The sequence below is a fragment of the Mastigoproctus giganteus genome, chromosome 9 (genome assembly GCF_048544385.1).
Source record: "Mastigoproctus giganteus isolate SK-2022 chromosome 9, ASM4854438v1, whole genome shotgun sequence".
NCBI classification, from domain to species: Eukaryota; Metazoa; Arthropoda; class Arachnida; order Uropygi; family Thelyphonidae; genus Mastigoproctus; species Mastigoproctus giganteus.
The window spans coordinates 176,018,455-176,041,541 of record NC_143583.1 but is presented as its reverse complement, the minus strand read 5'-3'; the positions used below and the strand labels follow the sequence as shown (position 1 = coordinate 176,041,541).

Genomic DNA, 23,087 nt, shown 5'->3' with positions numbered 1-23,087 from the left:
TTAAGAGTTGGTGGTTAATTGATTTCTCCATTACTTTAGAAAGAGTAGAAGTGATTGCAATAGGACGATAATTGGATGGGAGGGATTTGTCACCCTTTTTAGGAACTGGCTGGATATGAGCAAATTTCCAAGCAGAAGGAAAAACACCTTTAGAATAAGAAAGTGAAAAAAGGCGGCAAAGAATAGGAGTAAGTTCAGGAGCACAGGTTTTGAGAACAAGTGGAGAAATACAATCAGGACCTGGAGCTTTCTTAGCATCAAGATTCATCAAAATCCTTCTGATATCCTTTTGACGGAAGACCACAGGAGGCATTGAATGGAGCGTGTTAAGAATGGTGGGAGGTGTTTTACCAAGGAAATTAATACATGAGCTCGAAGAAAAATGGGATGCTAGCAGGTCGGCTTTATCCTTGGCTGAAGTGACAACAGAACCATCTGGTTTGGACAGAGGTGGGAGCAGAGATGGGCAAACGTTGCGGCCAATAGCTTTGGCAAGAGACCAGAATGCTCGGCTACCATTAGGGCAAGAAGTGAGTTTTCTACTCTTAGCCTGTTCAAACTCTAGTTTGGACTGATTAATAACTGCTTTACAATTGTTGCGAGCTTTGGTGTAGGCAGAAAATGAAACTGAAGAATTAGAAACAAGCCAATTACGATATGCAACATTCTTCTCTTGGAAAGCCTTAGCACATTTATTGGAAAACCAAGGTTTAGATAAAGGACGAGATTTTAAAGTGGAGTGTGGGATAAAGGATTCCATTCCTGCAAGAATAATTTCACTGACACGATCTGAGCAAATGTTGACATCAGAAGTTTTGAAACAGTAATCAGACCAAGGAAAAGAAGTCTCGCAGGTCATCCCATTTTGCATTCTTGTAATGCCAAACAATACAAGGTTGGGAATAGCCATGAGATAAAGGTTCCATTGGAGAAGAGACAATCACCAAGTTGTGATCTGAAGTGCCTAAAGGACCTCTCACTTCAACCTTGTACTTAGAAGGGTTGTTTATGAGAAAAAGATCAAGCGTATTGGCTGTATGATTAGGATTGTCCGGTATTCTTGTAGGTAAATGAACAATCTGTGCTAGATCATTAGTAATTGCAAAAGTCTCAGCATCTCGACCTGCTGGATCGGTGTGACTAGAAAACGGAAGCCAGCTGGAGTTGTGAACGTTAAAATCACCAAGGAAAATTACCTCACTGTTAGGAAAGTTGGACTGGAGAAAGTCAAGTTGCAAAGAGAGGAAGTCAAAGAGCTCCAAGTGATTAGTGGAGTTGGGAGAACGGTAGAGACAACAGACGAATTTTACACAATGAGGTAGAGAGATTTTAAGCCAGATTTTAAGTCAGCTATTGTCCAATTCTAGATTACAACAGCTATTTCCTCCTCCTCATAAAAATTTAAAATCTGTTTTTGTGCTGCCACCTTTTATAAACAATGTTTACAATTTTGTAGAAATGCAGATAAAGATGGCAGCAGCTTAATGAACAATTAAATAAAATTGAAAAATAAAAGAAACTAAAATAAACCTTTAAAAGGAAAACAGCTGTTCCTTTTTATGTTCATTGCAGCACTCAGGACAAATCCATTATCATTGTCTTGTCATTTCAGAATTATTCTTATGATCTCTGATGTAGTTCAACTCACCTCCACAAGGCAAGGACTGAAACCAGTGGGTGGTAAAACTCTGTTGCCAATCACTTCAACACAGCCTAATATGACCTATGTACACATATGCTGTCACACTGATTGGCCTTGCTGAGTACAATACCTTGACATAAAATATAACAGGATTGCCATAGTATGATAGAGGCTGTCTAAATATAAATTAAAAAAGGGTGAAAGTGTGCTCTATTCGGCTGGTTGTTTTTTTAGGAATATTCTGAGGGCTGAAAATTGGCACAAAGGAGGATTAGAAGAACAGTGCATGAATAAACATGGGTTGATGTAGGATTACTAGTCTTTTAAGATATCTGAGTATTATTCCTTGGCTGTAACCCATGCAATCATGTGGCCAAGAAACTCAGTACAATTTCAGCTAAATTTGTTATTTAGTTTGATTTGTTCTGTTTTTATTTAAACAAGTAGTTTTCTAAACAACAGAATTACAAGCCATCCTGCTGGCCCTAAATCTGATTCAATGCAGACATCTGTTACTATAATCTTGACCAACTCCCTCAGTTGTTTAGCAACCTTACAGAATACAGTCAGTCCTCGTGTTTACACTACACGATTTATAAATAGGGGAACGATAGCTTATATAACATGAACCGAATTCGCTTATGCACGATTCGCCTTCGTGTTTACAAGAAATGGCAGTCGAACGCAACACGATAGGAATGAAGAGAAGATTCTGAAAATGTATTTATGTTTTTTATATCAGTGAAGGGGAAACACATTTCACCATAAGGTAAAAACCCACACAATTCCAGCTATTGGTATAGTTGCAAATTCAATTAGATCGAGTTTACTACCAGTTTATAACAGATTCCACTAGCAGGAACGCAACTGGAAATTGTTTTATGGTAGTAATCCCTAGAAATGTGCTTTAGTAAAATGTGGAGTGTTAATAGTATATCTCTGCCTTTACGGTGTTGTTTATTCAGTTGCTACACGCGTGCAGCTTTGTTTATGTGTATCAAACGTGCCTCCTCGTTTTGTAATTGTGCTTTATTCCCTAAAAATGAGTAAAATACTTAAAAGGTATGAAAAGGAAGCGTCCTGGTGAAGACACTGCAGATTCAGAGAGAAAAAGAAAAGCAATATCGATAAACAGAGGCGGACTGGGTCAAAAATTCTTACCCGAGAAAATTTGTAGTGGCCTCATACTATGGTTTGTGGCCAAAATCGCACTGGCCTCCGGCCCACCGGGGTTTCCCCCGGTAAGGCTTATGGCCAGTCCACCTCTGTCAATAGAGAAAAAATATGAAATTGTGAAACGCTTTGAGCGAAATGAAAGACCATGTGATATTGCACGTGCTACAGACCTAAATGACGCAACGCCGAGAATTACAAAGAATGCAGAGAAAATAAAAACAACTTTCATAGCAGGACCAACTCAAAGTGTAATTAAAATCCATTAGATTAAGACACAGAGAATTGGAAGAGATGGAACGGCTATCATCTGTTTGGATAGAAAATCAAACAAAAAACGAGTTTGCTTACGGCAAAAGCATTAGCAATATTTTATAACGTAATAGTCGTAATAAAATACGTATTTTATTCGTAAAAAATATTATAAAAATTATATTTTTTATTACAATTATTTATTGTGTTTGGTAATGTTTTGGTTACCAATGTGTGTTCAATCTTGGGTGGCCGGCACCTAACCCTATTTTTCCCATAGGGCCTGTTGTTTATATTGCACGAGGGTTTCTAGGAACAACTATCGTGCTATACGAGGACTGACTGTACTGCTATCCATCCAATCAAAAATAGCAGGACATGGGGGAATTTCTGAAGGCAGACAGGGTGGCAAAACAAACATCTACCACTGATTATGCTTTCCATTCGATGGTATACCCAGACTACAAATTAGTTATTCATAGTGGTGGCATGCAACAATGGCAGGAAAGTAATAAAAAAACACAAATCAAGCAAAATTACATCCATGAAACACTATTTTAAGTGTCTAGAAGACCAGAAATCGTCCTAGCTAGATTTCAGACTGAGCACACATTACCCACTCACAGGTGAATATCTCCCCCACTACATACTTCATTATCAGTACATACATAGCCACTCATACAATTTAAACAGTTCTGGACAATTAGAGTAATTGTATAGGGGTATACAGGGTGTGTCATAAATAATGGTCAATAATTTAAAGGTGAAAAGTACAAATTAACCAAAAAAGTTAAATAAAATAAACCAAAAAAGTCACAGTGACCATCGAGCTGCAAATGAACTGTTTTCGAGATAATGCACATTTTCTGTTAAGATTCGCCACTGACTATGGGAACTAGTTTAGCAAAAAGCTGTGAATCCCTCCTTTGCTAAGGGTGGTTCTATTAAACATAATACATTTTTAATTTTTGGTTTCAACATCACAGGATTTTACAGCTTTGTAGTCTTCTCTGCATTACGTTGCGAATCCTCTCAGGCATTCCTGGGTCATTTCTGATTTGCTGAAAGGCTCCCTCAACTGTGTTCATGTCAAAAGTGTACACCAAGCTTTTTACATAGCCCCCAGATACAAAAATCCATAGGATTTAAGTTTGTTGATCTGGAAGGCCACATTACAGGCCCAACTCTACCTATCCACCGTTGACCATACCTTCTAGTTACAGGTCATAACTCGAGCAAAATGTGCCGGTGCACCATCATGCATAAACCACATATTGTGGCATTGCTGAAATGGAACGTTATCATCATCAAGGAAGTCTGGAAGAACATTCTGCAGGAACTGAAGGTACAGCTCGTCTGTTTGGCAGAAAGTGTGGTCCAATTAGATGGTCTCCTAGTAGTCCTGCCCAGACATTCAATGAGAAACATTGCTGATGTCGTGACTTGTGAATTGCATTAGGATTTTCGTTGGACCAAACGTGACAGTTATGAAAATTAAAAATACCATCACGAGTAAACCCAGCTTCATCAATGAACAAAATGTTTAAAAATTGGGGGTTCAGGACACACTGCTGTTGCATCCACTCTGGGAGGGTAGTCTGTGTTGCTGAGACCTTGTACGCTCTGGATATGGTAGGGGCTTTATCGGTGATGTAAAATTCGCCACACACTGCTATGACTCGATACACGCTCTTGCAGAGCAACCCTCCTTGTCGAAATTCCTGGATTTTGTTCTATTCTTTCTAACACCCTTTCCTCCTCAACATCAGGTGTTATGCTTCTGGGCCCACCAGCTCGTGCTCCATGTGTGAAGTGCTCATGTTCTCTAAGGCGTTGATGTACCCTGATGAATGTGTGCCTGTTGGGCTGCCTTTGGTGGGGAAATTCTTGGTACAAATGTGCAGCCTCAAGTGCACTGCCGTTGGCTTTACTATACATGAAGTGCATGTCCCCATACTCTTCGTTGCTGTGACCTCTTTCCATGTTGACTATCCTTTGACAAGTACCAGTATGCCTGCTACATCTCAGAGCATTAAGAGAGGAGAGAATGAGGCATAACCTAACCCAAACAAACAAGTCAGTGGTGATCCCAACTCTGTACAGTTCACCTTGCCAGTGGTGGATGTGCAATATCCCAAAAACGATTCACTTAAGAACCCATGTTTACTAGGCTTTTTTTGCATATTGTAGTCTGTACAGTTCACCTTTAAATTATTGACCATCACTTTTGAAACACCCTGTATATCACTGTGGCCCATTTCTGAACCTGATAGTTTTTTTTCACCAAATATGAAAATTTAATACAGCAGAGAAGAATTACCTATTTTATTCAAAACAATTGAATGCTAAAAGCATAATTTTCAACTAATTTAATGATTAACCATGCATAGCAGCCCTTGCACCAAAAATCTCCAAACAAACAAGCCTGTAATTCAATAAAAAGGCAGTGATTCTTCCCAATTTTTTGCCCGCTTGTAGAGGAACGATAATCCATATGTGAGAAATTTGTTCCCTAACTGGATAAGAATTTCTTTAAGTTATAAACAAAATATACTTATAGTGGTATCTCTATCTGAGTACTATTCCTTGGCTGTAACCCATGCATTCACGTGGCCAAGCAACTAAGTACAATTTCAAAGTCAACTTTCAAGGCTATTGGCTAAATTTATTATTTAGTTTAAATTTTGTTTTTTCTGTTTTTTATTTAAGCAAGTAGATGATCTCTAGTGATGGATGGTGAGTGTTCTTTCCAGTTATGTGCACTATTTAAGATTGTTTTGCTAGGAAACGCCTCCTGTTTTCAGAATTATGCTGTTGGCTCAGAGATGTTTTGATGGTTTGATTGATGAATTGATGGTTTTACAGAGAATCTGTAAAACCATCAATATCACTTCAGAAAGTGAGATCTCCTGTTGTAGAGAAAAACTACTAAATCATTTTAGCAACCGTGATATTAAGGTATGGCTATGTTGCATAAGTGGATTCATTCCCTATAATCTGGAATCCAAGAGCTCAGCTTGACTCTTAGAAAGAGTTAAACCTTGAATCAGATCATTTAGTTCTGCCTGAGTAACCAAATAAGGCTAACTCTTTTGGATTGGTTATCTTTGTCTTTGCTCATCAACTTTAAAAGCAATATAACTTGATCTAGCATTAGCATTAGCATTAGTAGAGGCATTTGATGCAAGAAAGCAAGCTTATGCAGCATCAGCCAAAAAAAAAAAAAAAAGTAACATAAATAAATAAAAATAACCACTTCCACTTCACCCCTCTGTTCGTTCGAAATACCTGTCCAGCTGAGCCTTAAACTTATTTAGGCTATCAACTTCCACGACAAGGGATGGAAGTCTGTTCCACCCACCAACCACCCGCTGGCTAAAGGCAAATTTCCGCACATCTATCCTACATCTGTCTTTCCTCAATTTGAATTTATGCCCTCTCAGGTGATTTTTCTGAGCTAGAGGAAGAATCCCATCAGCATTGAGCATGCTCAAACCATTCAAGGCTTTGTACACCTCTATCAGATCACCCCGCTGGTGCCTAGTTTCCAGACACTGTAATTTGCAAAACTTAAGCCTTTCTTCGTAAGAGAACCCCTTTGTCCCATTCACCAATCTAGTTGCCCTTCTCTGTACTCGTTCCAGCAGCTCTACATCCTTCCTGAAATGAGGCCTCCAGGCCTGTATACAGTACTCTAGGTGTGGCCTGACCATTGCCTTATACAAGGGAATAATCACCTCCTTATCCCTGCTAGAAAAATTCCTATATATCATTGACAATACACCATGAGCTACTCTTGCAGCTCGTCTGCACTGCTCAGAGAACTTCATATCTGCCTGCACCACCACCCCCAGGTCCCTTTCATTCTCTTCAAACATCTAAAGTAGATGTTTGAAGAGCCTATTGCAGAATGAGACAGACAAGTATTCTGAATCATTACTTTTAGATGAAATGCCAATGGGTTTTAGTTAAAAGTAGCAGTCTACAAATTGATGATCTTGTTTCTGCTATATCATTGGCACTGCAAATGGCATATGTTCCATTTTTCATCCTTGAAGTGTCACTGCACAATTGCACAACATAAATGGGAGCCTAGGGTTCAGTTTGATCTCTTCTTTTGTAGTTAACATAATAGTCCTTTAGGAAATCAGAGAAGCAAAACACTGAGAACTACAGTAGCACCACTGATGAAGAATTTCATAAAATTACACCAAACACACTAAAAAGAATAAATTACTACATAAGTAAGGTAGACACTTCAAACGTATGCTGTTTTCATTTTTAATAAAAAAAAAAATTAAAACAAAAAGGAAAATTTTATTTTTAAATGTTAGAAGTGTTGTTATAACCTGGATTGGAAAGATCTGCATGCTTAAAATCACACTGGCAAAAAGAAATTCTTATTTTAATTTATTATTGCTTCAAAAATATTTTACTATACTTTTGTACAACCAAAACTGTGAAGTGGGAAACACCACCAGGGTATATATTTGTTGGCAGTTTTGAATGCATTTGTGTTCTTGAATTTTATGTGACATAGGCACACTTTCAAAACCTTCAACTGCTAATATAGCATATGGAACATCTGTATATTTCTTCAGTGTATTCCTGTGAAAAAAGAAGACATTGCAATCAACATGATTCACTCATGAAATGCATGTGTATTCAATATATATATAAACTTATTTATCAAACAAGCAGCTTATTTGTTTTTTTTTTTTTTCATAATGGAGCATTGTAATTTTTTCATAAATAAATTACAAAATTATAAACATAGGTCTTATCAGAGTGAGCATGGAAATCGTAAACTGATGGCAGTTCACTTGATGCCAGAAATGCTGAACAATGAAAATACTTTGTGTTATCCTATGAGATAAACACTAGGCGGTGACATAGTTCTGAACAGTAAAATGTGGAGTATTAATCTAGTGGAATATGAAAATCTATATATATATTTAGATTCCTTTTTCATATTCCATGTATTTCTTATCTTAGCATTAGCATATGATGCAAGAGAGCAAGCTTATATAGCATCAGCCAAAAAAAAAAAAAAAAAAAAACAACAGATGGAAGTTTGTTCCAACTATCAACCACCTGTTGGCTAAAGGCAAATTTCCACACATCTATTCTACAATTTTCTTTCCTCAGTTTGAATTTGAGCTGTGAAATGGGATTCTTTCTCTGAGCAAAAGAAAGAATCTCATTAGCATTGAGCTTGCTCATTCCAGTAAAGGCCTTATACACCTCAATTAGATCACCTCACAGGTGCCTAGTCTTCAGAAGTTGCAATTTGCAGAACTATCTCATTGCCCTTCTCTGTACTTGTTCCAGCAGCTCTACATCTTTATTAATATGAGGCCTCCAGACCTCACCATAGCCGTATACAAGGAGACAATCACCCTCTTATCCCTGCTAGCAAGATTCCTGTATATCATTGTCAAGACACCATCAGCAGCCTTTTTTGCACTGTTCAAAAAACTTCATATCTGAATGCACAATTACCCCTGGGTCATTTTCATTCTCCACTACCCTGAATCTAGTACCACCCAGTTGATATGTTACTCTGGGGTTACTGCTACCCATATGCAGTACTTTACATTTGTCAGTGATAAACTTCAGTTGCCACCTCTCAGCTCAACCTTTCTAAACCCTATTGCAGTAGCCTACTATCATTAACAACCCTGCCAACCTTCATATCATCTGCAAACTTAAGACATTAACCCTCATATACCTATGTATATATTAAGTGCAATAGCATCATTAATACACAGCCATTTCTGAATAAACAATATTTATAAGGCGGCATCATTTTAAGTTATATCTCATATTGTGAATACCTTCACAACAAGTTGCCATGATATTGCACTACTTCGAATAAGTAACGCTTCACCTAAGGAGAAGACTGATGTTACTTATTCTCAGATAGGTACCACCACCCAGACGGCACCATTTCAGGGCTATTTTGTATTTGTATGGGATAATAACTCGACTATCCAGTTGTCCCTATTAGATTTAGAAAAGCAAAAAAAGTAGAGGGAAAGTAATAGTAGGAGTGGAAGAGGGAAAAAAAAATGGTGTAGAAGAATGAAAGGGACAGTAACTCAAACTCACACCACTCAAAAACTCCTCGAATAGGCAATGCTTCCCCAGTGGAGAAGGCTGTTGTTACCTATTCTTGGAAACTCCGGACATCATCATCCCCCCGGTGCCGTTTCAGGGCTTTTTGGCCCTTCTTCGGTTGGTGGGTAGGTACCCATGTGATGCAATGATGGCAAAACAGTTATGAAGTATAACTCTACAATATGAGAGATGTCTGATGGTGTATAATGTATTTAGACTAAGATGCATTTAGGGCTAAAGCCTCAAGCTGCAAGAAGGCTGTTGTTACCTATTCTTGAAAACCCCGGACATCATCAGGCTCCCCCCCCCCAGTACCGTTTCAGGGCTATTTGTATATGTGTGGGATAATAACTCAGCTATCCACTTGTCCCTATTATACTAAGAAAAGCAAAAAGGTTGAGGGAAGCCTCCGTAGCCGAGTGGGCAGGAGCGGGAGTGCAGTAGCACACGCTCTTTGAGTAGACCGGGGTTCAAGCCCCTGACTGCTGAATACGGTCGATCTGCCAACCCGCACTGGACCAGCGTGGCAGTTTATGGTCCATTTCCCTCAGCATGAATTGTTGAGGAGGCTTCCATCCTGCAGTGGGTTGATAATGGCTGCACTTTACTTTTTACTTTAATAGCAGGAGTGGAAGAGGAAAAGAAACGGTGTAAAAGAATGAAAGGGACAGTAACTCCTTCAACTCACACCACTCAAAAGCTCATAAACTCCTCGAATAGGCAACGCTTCCCCAGTGGAGAAGGTGTTGTTACCTATTCTTGGAAACTCCGGACATCATCAGGCTCCCCCTGGTGCCGTTTCAGGGCTATTTGGCCCTTCTTCGGTGGGTGGGTAGGTACCCATGTGATGCAATGATGGCAAAACAGTTATGAAGTATAACTCCACAATATGAGAGATGCCTGATGGTGTATAATGTATTTAGACTAAGATGCATTTAGGGCTCAAGCTGCAAGCAAATTTAGACTATGTATATATTAAGTGCAATAGCATCATTAATACACAGCCATTTCTGAATAAACAGAATATTTATAAGTTATATCTCATATTGTGAATACCTTCACGAGTTGCCATGATATTGCACTACTTCGAATAAGTAATGCTTCACCTAAAGAGAAGACTGATGTTACTTATTCTCAGATAGGTACTACCACCCACACAGCACCGTTTCAGGGCTATTTCGCCCTTCTTCGGTGGGTGGGTAGATACCCAAGTGATGCAATGATGGCAAAACAGTTATGAAGTATAACTCCACACAATATAAAGAAGGGCCAAATAGTCCTGAAACGGTGCCGTCTGGGTGGTGGTACCTATCTGAGAATAAGTAACATCAGTCTTCTCCGGTTTACGGAAAAGTGCCCCCCCCCGCATTTTGCCCCCAGTAGATAATAAGTAGGCTACAGAAATGTAAAAACTGTACAGTCAACTCTCGATAACTCGAATTTTTACTGAAGTCTCAGCCCCTTTAGTGGAGATTCCATGTTAAACTCTCTCGATTACTCGAACTGAACTTCCGATAACTAACTTTTCCGAACAAATTTTCAAAATGATATTCGTGTACAAATCATCATATAGCTTTTAAACTAATTTCTCCCCTTTTGTATGTCTTCAGGGTTCTCTTTCCATTGTGAAAGGATTAACTGGAACTGTTAATCCTTTCACAATGGAAAGAATACATACTCAACCACGAGGGCGATAGTCACGTGGTTAGTGACGGACATGTGGGGAGGGAACAGTGACTAATCTTATAGGAGTCTTTTCAGTAACAAGTGAATCTTGTTCTGATTTGTCTAAATTCAAACAATAAAAGTTCCTGTTTCTGGCTCTCCTCACATTTCGTGGCGCAGTCGACAGCGTGCGTTTGCTGTTTTCGCCGCCTCCACAGAGAAGTAAAATACAGAGTGGACTCTTGCTCAATTCAAAAACGTTCCACCTGCAAGGGGCGTGTTTGGAAGGCCCAGTTATGAAAGTCGTAACTAAACATAACCATGCAGCTCAAGCTGCAAGGTCAGAAGCATTGCAATTGATTGGTAATACGGCAACATGCAACAACCGTGAACGAACGGCCACAGCAAATTGTTGCATCAGTTATTGCAGAGGCTCGTATCAATGTCACGCCATTACTTCCTAAAAAGGATTCACTTAAACGAACCATTCGTCATGTTCGATGCAACAATGGCACTCCTGCTTTACCGAGCAATCTCCAGGACCTAGTAATTCCACAAAATTATCAAGAAATTATTATCGATGGCAATGTACAACAGTTTTTAATTATATTGTAAATCAACAGGGATTACCTTTATTTTAGATATAGGAAGCTTCTTTTCCAACTCGCTAATAATTCTTGAGGATGGTGATATCATTGATTAATTGAGTTGCTCTATTCCTGTGAACATGATGCCCGAAAAGTTCTAGTCCGACTTAAGGAATGTAGAGAATAATTCCCCCCCCCATATCCAATTTTATTAGACCCCTAAATTTAACTCTAAAGTCCAGCTACAGGACCAAAAGAAATAATCGGTCCATATTTATTAAACAGTTTAAACCTTCAAAAATCTAATTTTATGCCAATTCACGTAATGGTTTCCTTGCTGCCAGAGGTATGGTGTGTGAAGACAGAAGTCTTGAGCGCTCATTGTTGAGACCGCACGGTCTGAACACTATGGTTCTGACAGTGGGGAAGATGTCCCACCTGTTTTGCAAAACTGATATCACCATCCTCAAGAATTATTAGCGAGTTGGACTAGGAGAGTTGGAAAAGAAGCTTCCTATATCTAAAATAAAGGTAGTCCCTGTTGATTTATAATATAATAGAATATAGGAATTATCGAGCATTTAATAGCTCTCAATTATCAAATCTATTAAACAGTTTTTAATGTATGATTCTCAGGACGAACTGCTCCCGGGTCACATGCTTATTTTTTCCGCTAGTAACAATCTTCAGTTATTGGCATGTAGCCAGGAGTGGTTTTCTGATGGAACAAGAAGTATGCTGCAATTTCTGCTAGAATCAAAAGAATAGTCCAAGATTTTCAAAATCGTAATGCGATTGATTACCTTAGAGGCATTGCATACAACTTCGAGTTTTAAACAATAATAATGTGCATTTATTCTATGATTGATTACCTTTGATTTGATTACCTTTACCTTTGATTGATAGATTACCTTTGATTGATTCATTCTTATTAAAACAAAATAAATTAGAATTAACAAAAAATTAGGTGTATTATTTACATTTCTATAGCCTATTCATTATCTACTGGGGGCGAAATGTGTCGGGGGTGAAATGTGGGAGAAGAAATGTGCGAGGGGCAACTTTTCCGGATCCCGTCTTCTCCTTAGGTGAAGCGTTACTTATTCAAATATCATGGCAACTCATTGTGAAGGTATTTACAATATGAGATATAACTTAAAACGATGCCGCCTTATAAATATTCTGTTTATTCAGAAATGGCTGTGTAATAATGATGCTATTGCACTTAATATATACATAGTCAAAATTTACTCGCAGCTTGAGGCTTTAGCCCTAAATGCATCTTAGTCTAAATACATCATACACCATCAGGCATCTCTCATATTGTGGAGTTATACTTCATAACTGTTTTGCCATCATTGCATCACTTGGTTACCTACCCACTCACTGAAGAAGGGCCAAAAAGCCCTGAAACGGCACCAGGGGGAACCTGATGATGTCTGGAGTTTCCAAGAATAGGTAACAACAGCGTTCTCCACTGGGGAAGCGTTGGCTATTCGAGGAGTTTGAGTTTTTGAGTGGTGCGAGTTGAAGGAGTTACTGTCCCTTTCATTCTTCTACACTGTTTCTTTTCCTCTTCCACTCCTACTATTATTTTTCCCTCTATCTTTTTGCTATTCTAAGTCTAATAGGGACAACTGGATAGTCGAGTTACTATCCCACACAAATACAAAATAGCCCTGAAACGGCACCAGGGGGAGCATTGCCTATTCGATGAGTTTTTGAGTGGTGTGAGTTGAAGGAGTTACTGTCCCTTTCATTCTTCTACACCGTTTCTTTTCCTCTTCCACTCCCACTATTAGTTTCCCTCTATTTTTTTGCTTTTCTGAGTCTAATAGGGGAAAGTGGATAGTCGAGTCATTATCCCACACATATACAAAATAGCATTGAAATGGTGCCATCTGGGGGGCCTGATGGCCACTGAGTTTCCTCGAATAGCTAACAATAGTCTTCTCTACTGGGGAAGCGTTGCCTATTCAAGGAATATATGAGCTTTGAGTGTGAGTTGAAGGAGCAACTGTCCCTTTCTTCCTTCTACGGCATTTCCTTCCTCTCCCTCTCCGACAATCACCTTCCTACATCTTTATCTCTTTTCTAAGTCTAATAGGGATAGTATGAGGATGACCGAGAACTTTATCCCATATCATATTTCAAAACGGTGCCGTCTGGGTGGTGGTACCTATCTGAGAATAAGTAACATCAGTCTTCTCCTTAGGTGAAGCATTACTTATTCGAAGTAGTGCAATATCATGGCAACTCGTGAAGGTATTCACAATATGAGATATAACTTAAAACGATGCTGCCTTATAAATATTCTGTTTATTCAGAAATGGCTGTGTAATAATGATGCTATTGCACTTAATATATACATAGTCAAAATTTGCTCACAGCTTGAGACTTTAGCCCTAGATGCATCTTAGCCCTCATATACCTTTATCAATATCATTGAAAAATACCAAACACAACAATGGGCCCAACACCGAACCCTGGAGAACTTCACTAATAACATTAGTCCACGTACAGCAGTGTCCATTGATAACCATTCTCTGTCTTCTCCCACTCAATCATTCTTCTATTATACAGGGTGTCTCAAAAATATTGGTACAAACGTTTAGAGGATGTAGGTAACATTTAAAGGAATGTGAATCGCATAGGAACCCATAAACGGAAACGTCACGGGAAAATAGTAGCAGAGGCACAAGAAGCAGAAATGACACAAGACAGTAATTAGTGGCAAACATTTATTTCACAGAATATTAACAATGGAGTACGAGATGGATGCATTTCATGATGTTACGACAGATGATCGAAGGTTCCACCATGATACGCGATGCATGTGTGACACTGACGCAGCATGGATTGGCGGATACGGTCGAACACACCTGGAGTTTCTTTGACAGTAGCAGCAGCGCAGATGAGTTTCGCCACGAGATCCATTTCTGTCTCTACAGACGATTCATGCACGATAGATTTGAGCCCCTCCCGGCAGAATGAAAGCAAGGCTCGATAAATCAGGTGAGCATGGGGGCCTGGCAACTTGTCCACCACGGCCAATCCATCGACACCCAAAACGCCTGTTCAAATGGTCACGAACACACCTTCCATAATTGGCAGGCACCCCGTCATGTTGAAACCAAATGTTGCATCTCACATTTGCTGGAACATCGTCAAATAATCCTGGTAGAACTTGTTCAATAAAGATCTGAGATATTTAGCAGAGTTCATGCGGGATGGTAACAGGTATGGGCAGACTAAGCAGTCACTGACCATACCTGCCCACACATTTATTGCAAAGCGATGTTGTGCCACATGGGGGCGCACACCGTGTGGGTTATCGTGAGCTCACACATGAGCATTGTGCTGATTGAATAAGCCTTCCCGAGTGAAATAAGTCTCATCCATGACCAAAACATAGGCTGGAAAATTCAAGTCTTGAACACTCCTGGAGAAACCACTGCGCAAAAGCCACACGTGCAGGATGATCTTGGGGGAGCAGTAACTGAACCCTGTGGAGTTGAAAGGGGTGTAAGGAATCGTCGTGCTAGACACGCTGTACACTGCAACAAGACACTCCTAAGGCAGAGGCAACAACACGTGTGCTGGTAGTAGAATTATTCTGGATGGCATTCAACACAATTTGTTCCATGGCAGGAGTTCGCGTCGAATGTGGTCTGCCCGAACTACTCCTGTTACCTCTAAATGACCCATAATCGCACAAATTTTGATGCACACGTGCAAACAAATGGTGGTCCGGTACATGTCTGTCTGGGAAGCGTTCTCCATAAAATCGTTGAGCAGCTCATCCATTGCCCTCTGCTAATCCATACACTAGGTGCTTCTACCTAGTGTTCGTATATCGATGCATGCTCTTTATGCGGCGACTACTGCTTGAATGAGTATACCAGAAATTTTCCCTCTTGCAAACTGATGAACAGCGCCGTGTACCGATTTACGGTGACGTTTCCGGTTATGGGTTCCTATGCAATTCATATTCCTTTAGATGTTACCTACCTCCCCTAAACGTTTGTACCAATATTTTTGAGACACCCTGTATGTAGCAATTGCCCTTATTGCTATACTGTTCCAATATTTACAGTAGTCTTCCATATGCCACAGTATCAAAAGCTTTCCTAAAATCCAAGTATATGATATCAAAAGTATTCTTTACATCCAATTCCTTTGTAACCACATCATAGTATCCAATCAAATTTGTCAGACAAGATTTTCCCTTAACAAAGCCATGTGTCTGATCTATAACTGCAGTCTTGTCTAGATGGTGCAGCATCACTTCTTTAACCAGTAACTCCATTATTTTCTCTGGAACAGAATTTAGACTAAGGGCTATAATTATCCATGCCACTCTTTGATCCCCCTTTGTGAACTGGGGACATTTGCACATCTTCAGTCCATGGGGACCTCTCCTGCATCCAGAGAAGCTTTCATAATTATGGCAAAGGGTTTGCTTACCTCCTTTGCTGCCTCCTTTATATAACTGGATAGATCCCATCCACACCAGCCTTCATTATGTTTAACTTCAACAATTTCTCCTCCACTTTGCTCCCTGTTAGAATTTGATAAACTTCTGGCATTCCCCTCTTTGAATTCATGTGTGAATGTAGATGGAAAATACTCACTCAGTTTATCAGCTACCTGAGCATGATCATCAATAGTCAAACCATCTATGTTAACTGGACCAATCTGATTCATGCCTTTCCTTCTAATTTACGTAAGTAGAAAACTCTTTTCTGTTTTTCTTTGCATCCTTTGCCAAAGATTTCTCAGCTGCCTAACCTCCTTGTGACTTGATTACACACTAGCTTATTTCTGCCATAAGCTTCTGTGTCACCTGATAATTTATATGCATCCCATGCACTTCTCTTCTCTGCCACTACCCTCATTAATTCATCTTACATCCAATTAGGCCTAAACCCTGAACAGTTTTTCTTAGTTGGTATGAAAAGGCTAGTACCCTCCAAAGTTAAGTCACAGAAGGCTTCCCATTTAGAATTCACCATTTGTAATATCAACAGATGATCCCACTGTATAGAATTTAAAAACTCTCTGAGACCACTGTACTCACCTTTACGAAAGCATAAACCCTTCCTCTTACCCCTGATAGTAGTTGCATCTTTAAGTACATCCCACATCACTATACTGTGATCACTACCACTTAGTGGTTCCTTTATCTGCAGATTCTTAATGCATGAAGAATCACTGCTGATAATCAGATCAAGAATAATACTCCTGGTTGACTCTCAAACATGTTGCTGTAGAAAACAATCATCCAATAAATCCACAAAAGTCTTGCTAGTGCACAAGTTCCAGTCAATATCTGGAAAGTTAAAATCCCTCATTATAAGACAATCTGATTTAATGGCCCCACTATTTCTCTGCACAATTCCTTATTATACTCATCTGGGTAATAACACACACACCTACTCTGATTTTCCCAGGTGGGAAGGAGCAGCAGCGCGTAGCACACGCTTCTTGATTAGACCGGGGTTCGAGCCCGTCACCACCAAATACGGAGGATGCGGAAAGGTCAGGAATGACCACCGCATATTCACGGAGCAATATGGCCTTAGTTGCTAATGCTCCTAAAAAAAAAAAAAACAAAACCAAACCAAACTCTGATTTTTCCTTTCCCAGTAGTTATATCACACTACACTGACTCAACATTGCATTGTCCACCAGTATCAACTGGATGCACTTCCTTAGATTTTATTTATTTCTTAAAAAGCATAACCCCTCCTCCCTTCCTGTCTATCATCTCTGTATTCCCCAAATTCCAATTCTGCACTGCTTATAATCGTGTGGCACCAATATCCACTTTTGATGTCTTGAGCAGCATATCAAATTTATTTACTATACTGTACTCCTAGCATTGGTGTACATGCAAGTATACATACACCTATTCTTACTCTTAGTTACCCTAACACAACCCATGTAACTTGTTCCATGACTCCCAGCAGCCCTTGAAAGCTCCAGTACCTCACTTTCCAGACTGCTGCTCATTCCAATAGAAGCAGTGCAAGAATCACTTTCACCTCTGCCTGTGGCTACCGTTAATCCATTAGTCTGTGAATCCCCCGAAGCTAGCAGTTTTCCAACACTGCCTCAAATATTCTTGCACCCTTTCAATTTAAGTGTATCCCATCCATGTAGAAACAATCTCTCCTGTTAACAAGCACAGACCAAACCAAGAAAAATTCTACCCCATGAGCCTTGCACAATCTCTCCAGGGCTGAACTGATTGACAAGGTTCTCATCATATGCTCCATCCTATCATGTCTGGGCAGAATTGCAGACACTTTCAAATTTAACCCTAACTTGTGAGCTGTACTTGTTAAGACCGCAGATCTTGTACTCTTAATGTTATTAGTGCCAGTGTGTAGAACAATATCTCCCTTTTTGCCCTTAAAAGATATCTGCACAACATCTCAACTTTTTCCCCTGGCATACACACCCTAGACACCTATCCTTTTTGCACAATATATTTCCCGTATCCCTGACAATGGAGTCCCCAACAATAACTAGCTGCTGTGGGACCAGTGCATTCCTGCCCTGAAGGTTGCAACTGTGTTGCCTGATGATCAAGTGCAAGCTCTGACATTGATCTGGGCAGCTGAGAGCTTGATGGGTCCCTTCTAATTTAAGTCCTTCGAGGGCATCTACCCTATCCTTCAAGCTCTCATAAAGGTCCATAACAAAGATGAGTTGGTGCCTAACTTCTTCACACTGCTCACATCAAGCACACACAAAGATATCCTCCTTAGCAACATCATGTCCCATCCCAGAAAGATCTGAAAACATTTCACAAATTGCAAATTTCTTTAGGCTGTGATGCATTGGAGAATCACCTCCTTCGGTTCTCCCCCGAGCCACAGCACTCCCACTAGTGCATATTGCTTTGTTGCTCTAGTCTGGGGCATGATTTCCATTTAAATAAGATTTAATTAATTAACAATGAAAATTAATAAGGTTAATAAATTTAATTGATTAATTTACTATACTATACAATACTATACTAAACTAATGCAGTAATACGTATTCCGCTATATAGTTTTATGTTATACCTTAGCTATCAGGTGTGAGATGTACGTTATCAAATTATGCTATATCATAAAGATCACAATGCTAAATTAGTTATATCCTTAGCTAAATATAAAAGTTATATGCCCAAAAAGTGATTAAAATCTTCAAAATACTTATTTATTACAATTAAAACCCTACTATTCTTCTACACTACAATATTCCAGCCAAAACACCAATACAATAGCGGTGAGAGTAGAGAGTTGTAACTTCCAATGTCACTAGCTAAATTTAAAAAAATACACTAACGAACGCTACTAAGCCTATTTAATCTATTTGTAAAACACAAAATCCGTTAACTAATCAAAAAATACAACAGATATAGAGCCAAAAGGTGATTAAACCCTTCAAAATACTTATTTATTACAATTTAAACTTTAGTATTCTTCAGTTACTGGTTACACTACAATATTCCTGCCAAAAACACCACTACAATAGCAGTAGGAGTAGTAACTTACAAAATCACTAGCTAAATTTAAAAAATAAGTTAACGAATGCCACTAAGCCTATTTAATCTATTTGTAAAACACAAATCAATACAGTAACTAATCGAAAATACGATAAAATTTCAATGAAAACTTATTGGCTTGCAGCAGCTACAGAAGTCTATGTCTTCACCAAGCGACACCTGGTGGCCAACTCCATCTTATAACATATTATTCTAACAATAGGTATCTGATGAACTTTTTAGCAGCTTTATGATGTCAAAAGTAATGAATGTTTACAAATATTTCACTAGGTACTTCTTACTTCATTAGCGATTGACATAATAGAAAAATATAATTACACAATACAATTAATATAGAACAAATGCTCAACTCTATATACAGGGTGATTCACTACCAGTGCGACAAACTTGTAGGAGGCACAAAGACGAATCGGAATCAAATAGCATTGCAGGGTCCAAAACGCCTTCGTCATGCGGTAGACGACGTTGAACGGAAGGTCGCGTGAACAGCGATCCCGCTGGAAGTCAGCATTTGCGAACTGATTCCCAAGGCAGTATGATGGACGAGTATTCAAACGTTGAACTGGCCGACATGTACCTCGCATAGGGAGCTGCGGGCTGTAACAGGCACGCCGCTCTGCACTTGTACCAGGAACGTTTCCCGCACAGGCGTGCTCCTCATCATACGATTTTCGCACATGTGCACAGAAGGTTACGTGAGACTGGTTGTTTCACAAGAGGTACCATGAATCAAGAACAAATGACGAGGACGCCAGACAATGAGGAGAATGTCCTACGTCTTGCAGAAGGCAATCCGAGTACTACTCGAGCGATAGGCCAACGATTGGGTATTTCCCAATCCATTGTATGGAAGATACTGTCAACAAACCAAATGAGTTCATACCATCTGCAACACGCCCAATCATTGGAGCCTGCGGATTATCCACTCCGGAGGACTTTTGCCACTTGATTTCTTCAACAGAAACGGTTCGCAAATGCTGACTTCCAGCGGGATCACTGTTCACCCGACCTCCCGTTCAACATCCTCTACCGCATGACGAAGGCATTTCGGACCCTGCAATGCTATGCGATTCCGATTCGTCTTTGTTCCCCTTACACCTCCTGCAAGTTTGTCGCACTGGTAGTGAATCACCCTGTATAGAAGGATATGTGTCAATCCATGCTCACAAATTTAAAATGAACTTGATTACTCCTTTAGCAAGTTTGTAAAAAAAAAAAAAAGCAAGAAATAGTTTAAAAATTTATTCTTATTTCTAACATTATATTGTATTGTATAACGAGATATTTTCAGAGTGTATTTATGCATAAAATGTTGAAGGGGCTTACAAAGAAAGAAATACTGTGAAAAATCATGAGTGATTAAGTATAAACAAAGAACTCGGATTTACAAGTCAGGTCCAAAACTCAATTACGTGGAACACTATGTCGAGTTTTTTGTTTGATTATAAAATCAAATAAAAGAAAGAAAGAAAAGAAAAGTTTGAAAAGTCACCAAAATTCAGAATCACAGCCTCTGCAGTAGGCAATGGTACAAGCTAGCACCTTATTAAAAAAAAAAAAAAAAAAAGATGGACTGGTGGTTATGTATTTTCTCACCAAAACAACACTTGGAATATGCTAAACCTAAACAACATGAATAAACATTCAGCACGTGTGGCAGTATCACCACTTTGAAATGCTACTTCTATTTTTGCATTTCTTTCTATCTTTCTTTTAATGGGGAATGTGTGCACCATGTCACATGCAGCAATAAAGTACTTCCTAACAGAACATCATCTTTTCCTCTTAATTTAGACTCTCCATAACCCTGGCAGTAGAACTGCCTATGACTAAGTCAGAATCATCCTTCTCATCGGTAGCCAACTTCAAAAATGAAACACACATTTTAACATCTGTTGGTATAATAAATCTGCACATAATATTCTTCAATATATTTAGAAGTAAGACTCTCGGTATATAGATGTGAAGTACCTGGACTTAAAAGCTATGTTCAGATTTTAAAATATTGTTCTCTTGGCATGTTATCATCACATAAGTGAGGATAACGCACCCAGAATTATCAGCTTGCTTGACATGCTTAGAATTGCTTCACCAAAAGTTTGCAATTCAGAAGTTCTCTTCTTTGAGGAGTTCACTACTTTGTCTGATTTCCAAACTTCTTTTTGATCATGAACTGGATTTAGTTGAGTCAATGGCATTCACTAGTGATTACCTATTGTGCTTTTCAATTTTGGTAATTCTAACATGTGCACAAACTACTTTTCATGCCATTTCTAATCTCTTCTTTAAACAAACTTGTCAAAGGTTGCATTTTTCTAGCCAACATGTACACACTTCACTGGCATCAGCTGAAATTGTTCAAAATCTATCTTTCCTTTAGCACTTCTTTCTTGATAGATAGTAGTAAACATGCACTAAATATTCATCCATATTCACTGGAAGGGTCTGGGGAGATTTACTAATTGGAGATTAGGTACAAAATTACAAAGTGCGCAGATGAAGAATTTTGAGTTCCTGGGAGCAGATAAGTTTTTTGGAAATTTTTACCCTCTTTTTGATTAAAACATAATAAATTGTGATTAACAAACAGTTTAATGATCTCAGTTATGTTAAGCTTATTTTTAAATTTAAATTTAGCTAGAGATTTTGTAAGTTACAACTTATATCAGAGATTTGGCAAGAATATTATAGCATATAACTAGTAGTGTAGTGAAATTGTATGGTTTTAATTGTGATAAATAAGTAGCTCAATGGTTCTAATCATATAGGTTGGCATACAGTTTTTTGTTTTTGTTTTTAGCTAAGAAAGTTCACTCTTAGTAAGGATATAACTAATTTAAAACTCTGCAAACATAATGGTATAATATGTAACTTAGAAAGTAGAAACAATAGACTGAAACATTTACTCACCCCTCCATGCCTCATATATTGACCAAAGAAACAAAAGAATAAATAAATAAACTATGGCCACTGCCACCACCACCAAGGCCATAGTTTATGCTATCAAGTGCAAGTTTTATGTAACATAAAACTTGCACTTGACAGCATAATACGTATCATTGCATTTAGGAATCTATTAGCTTAGTGTAGTATTGTCAATTAAATTGATTAATTTTCATTGTTAATAATTAAATTGTATTTAAATAGAAATCATGACCCAGACAACAGCAACAAAGCAATGGGCATAGAGTAGTGGGAGTGCAGTGGCTCATTAGAAAACCAAAGGGATTTGCTCCTAAGAATCATGGCCTAATGAAATGTGCACCTTATGCAATGTTTGCACACCTTTCTGGAAAAGGACATCATGCAGCCCAAAAATTCTGCCCAAACAAGCTAGGAGAGAGTACATGTTGAGAGCCTTGTCAATCAATTTGGCCCTGGAGAGAATGTACAAGGCTCATCGGGAAGAATTTTTCTCAGTGTGATCTGTGCTTTTAACAGAAGATACTGTTTTCACAGGAATGGGATACACTTAAATAGAAGGGATGCATGAATATTTGCAAATGCTATCGAGGCAGCAATAGGTGGATCAGTAAACTGCTAGTTTGGGGGGGGGGAATACATAGACTAATAGATTAACTAGAGCAGGGGTTCTCAATGGGGACAATATCACCCCCAAAGGGGCAAAAATTGGTTTTTGGGGAGCAAAAAAAATCATGGGTATTACAATAGTTGTGGCCCTCCAAAGTTCAACCGTACCCAACAACATCCTATTCCTTAATATTTAATTTCTCTCATTGGGTTTTCTTTTCCTCTGAGGCAACTGATTTTTAACATATTATGAGTGAGTGAGAAATTTTGATAAAAGGAAAATAGCAGGCGTGATTTAATTCAACCACCTTTGCATGCATAGGCATTAAATGCCTAAGTGCTTTCAGAGGTAATGTCTCTGCAATCCTGGCGTTTGCACATTTCAGACAGCTGTGACCTTGGTGGTGGTGGTGGCGGCCATAGTTTATTTATTCTTTTGTTTCTTTGGTCAATATATGAGGCATGGAGGGGTGAGTAAATGTTTCAGTCTATTGTTTCTACTTTCTAAGCAACAATTAGTATTGATTTATTGTTTCCTTGTGGAAGTTATTTTTGA

The 23,087-nt window shown here is 38.8% G+C and overlaps 1 protein-coding gene across 1 annotated transcript in view; it reads right to left on the bottom strand.

Annotated features, from left to right (window-relative positions):
• Window positions 1-7,488: 7,488 nt before the first annotated feature.
• Window positions 7,489-23,087, bottom strand: part of LOC150080902 (ribonuclease P protein subunit p40-like) — a 105,478-nt gene continuing 89,879 nt past the window's right edge. Inside the window, exon 8 of the mRNA XM_090380848.1 lies at window positions 7,489-7,675. Coding sequence (XP_090236974.1) covers window positions 7,489-7,675 — 187 coding nt within the window. The remainder of the gene's footprint in view (window positions 7,676-23,087) is intronic.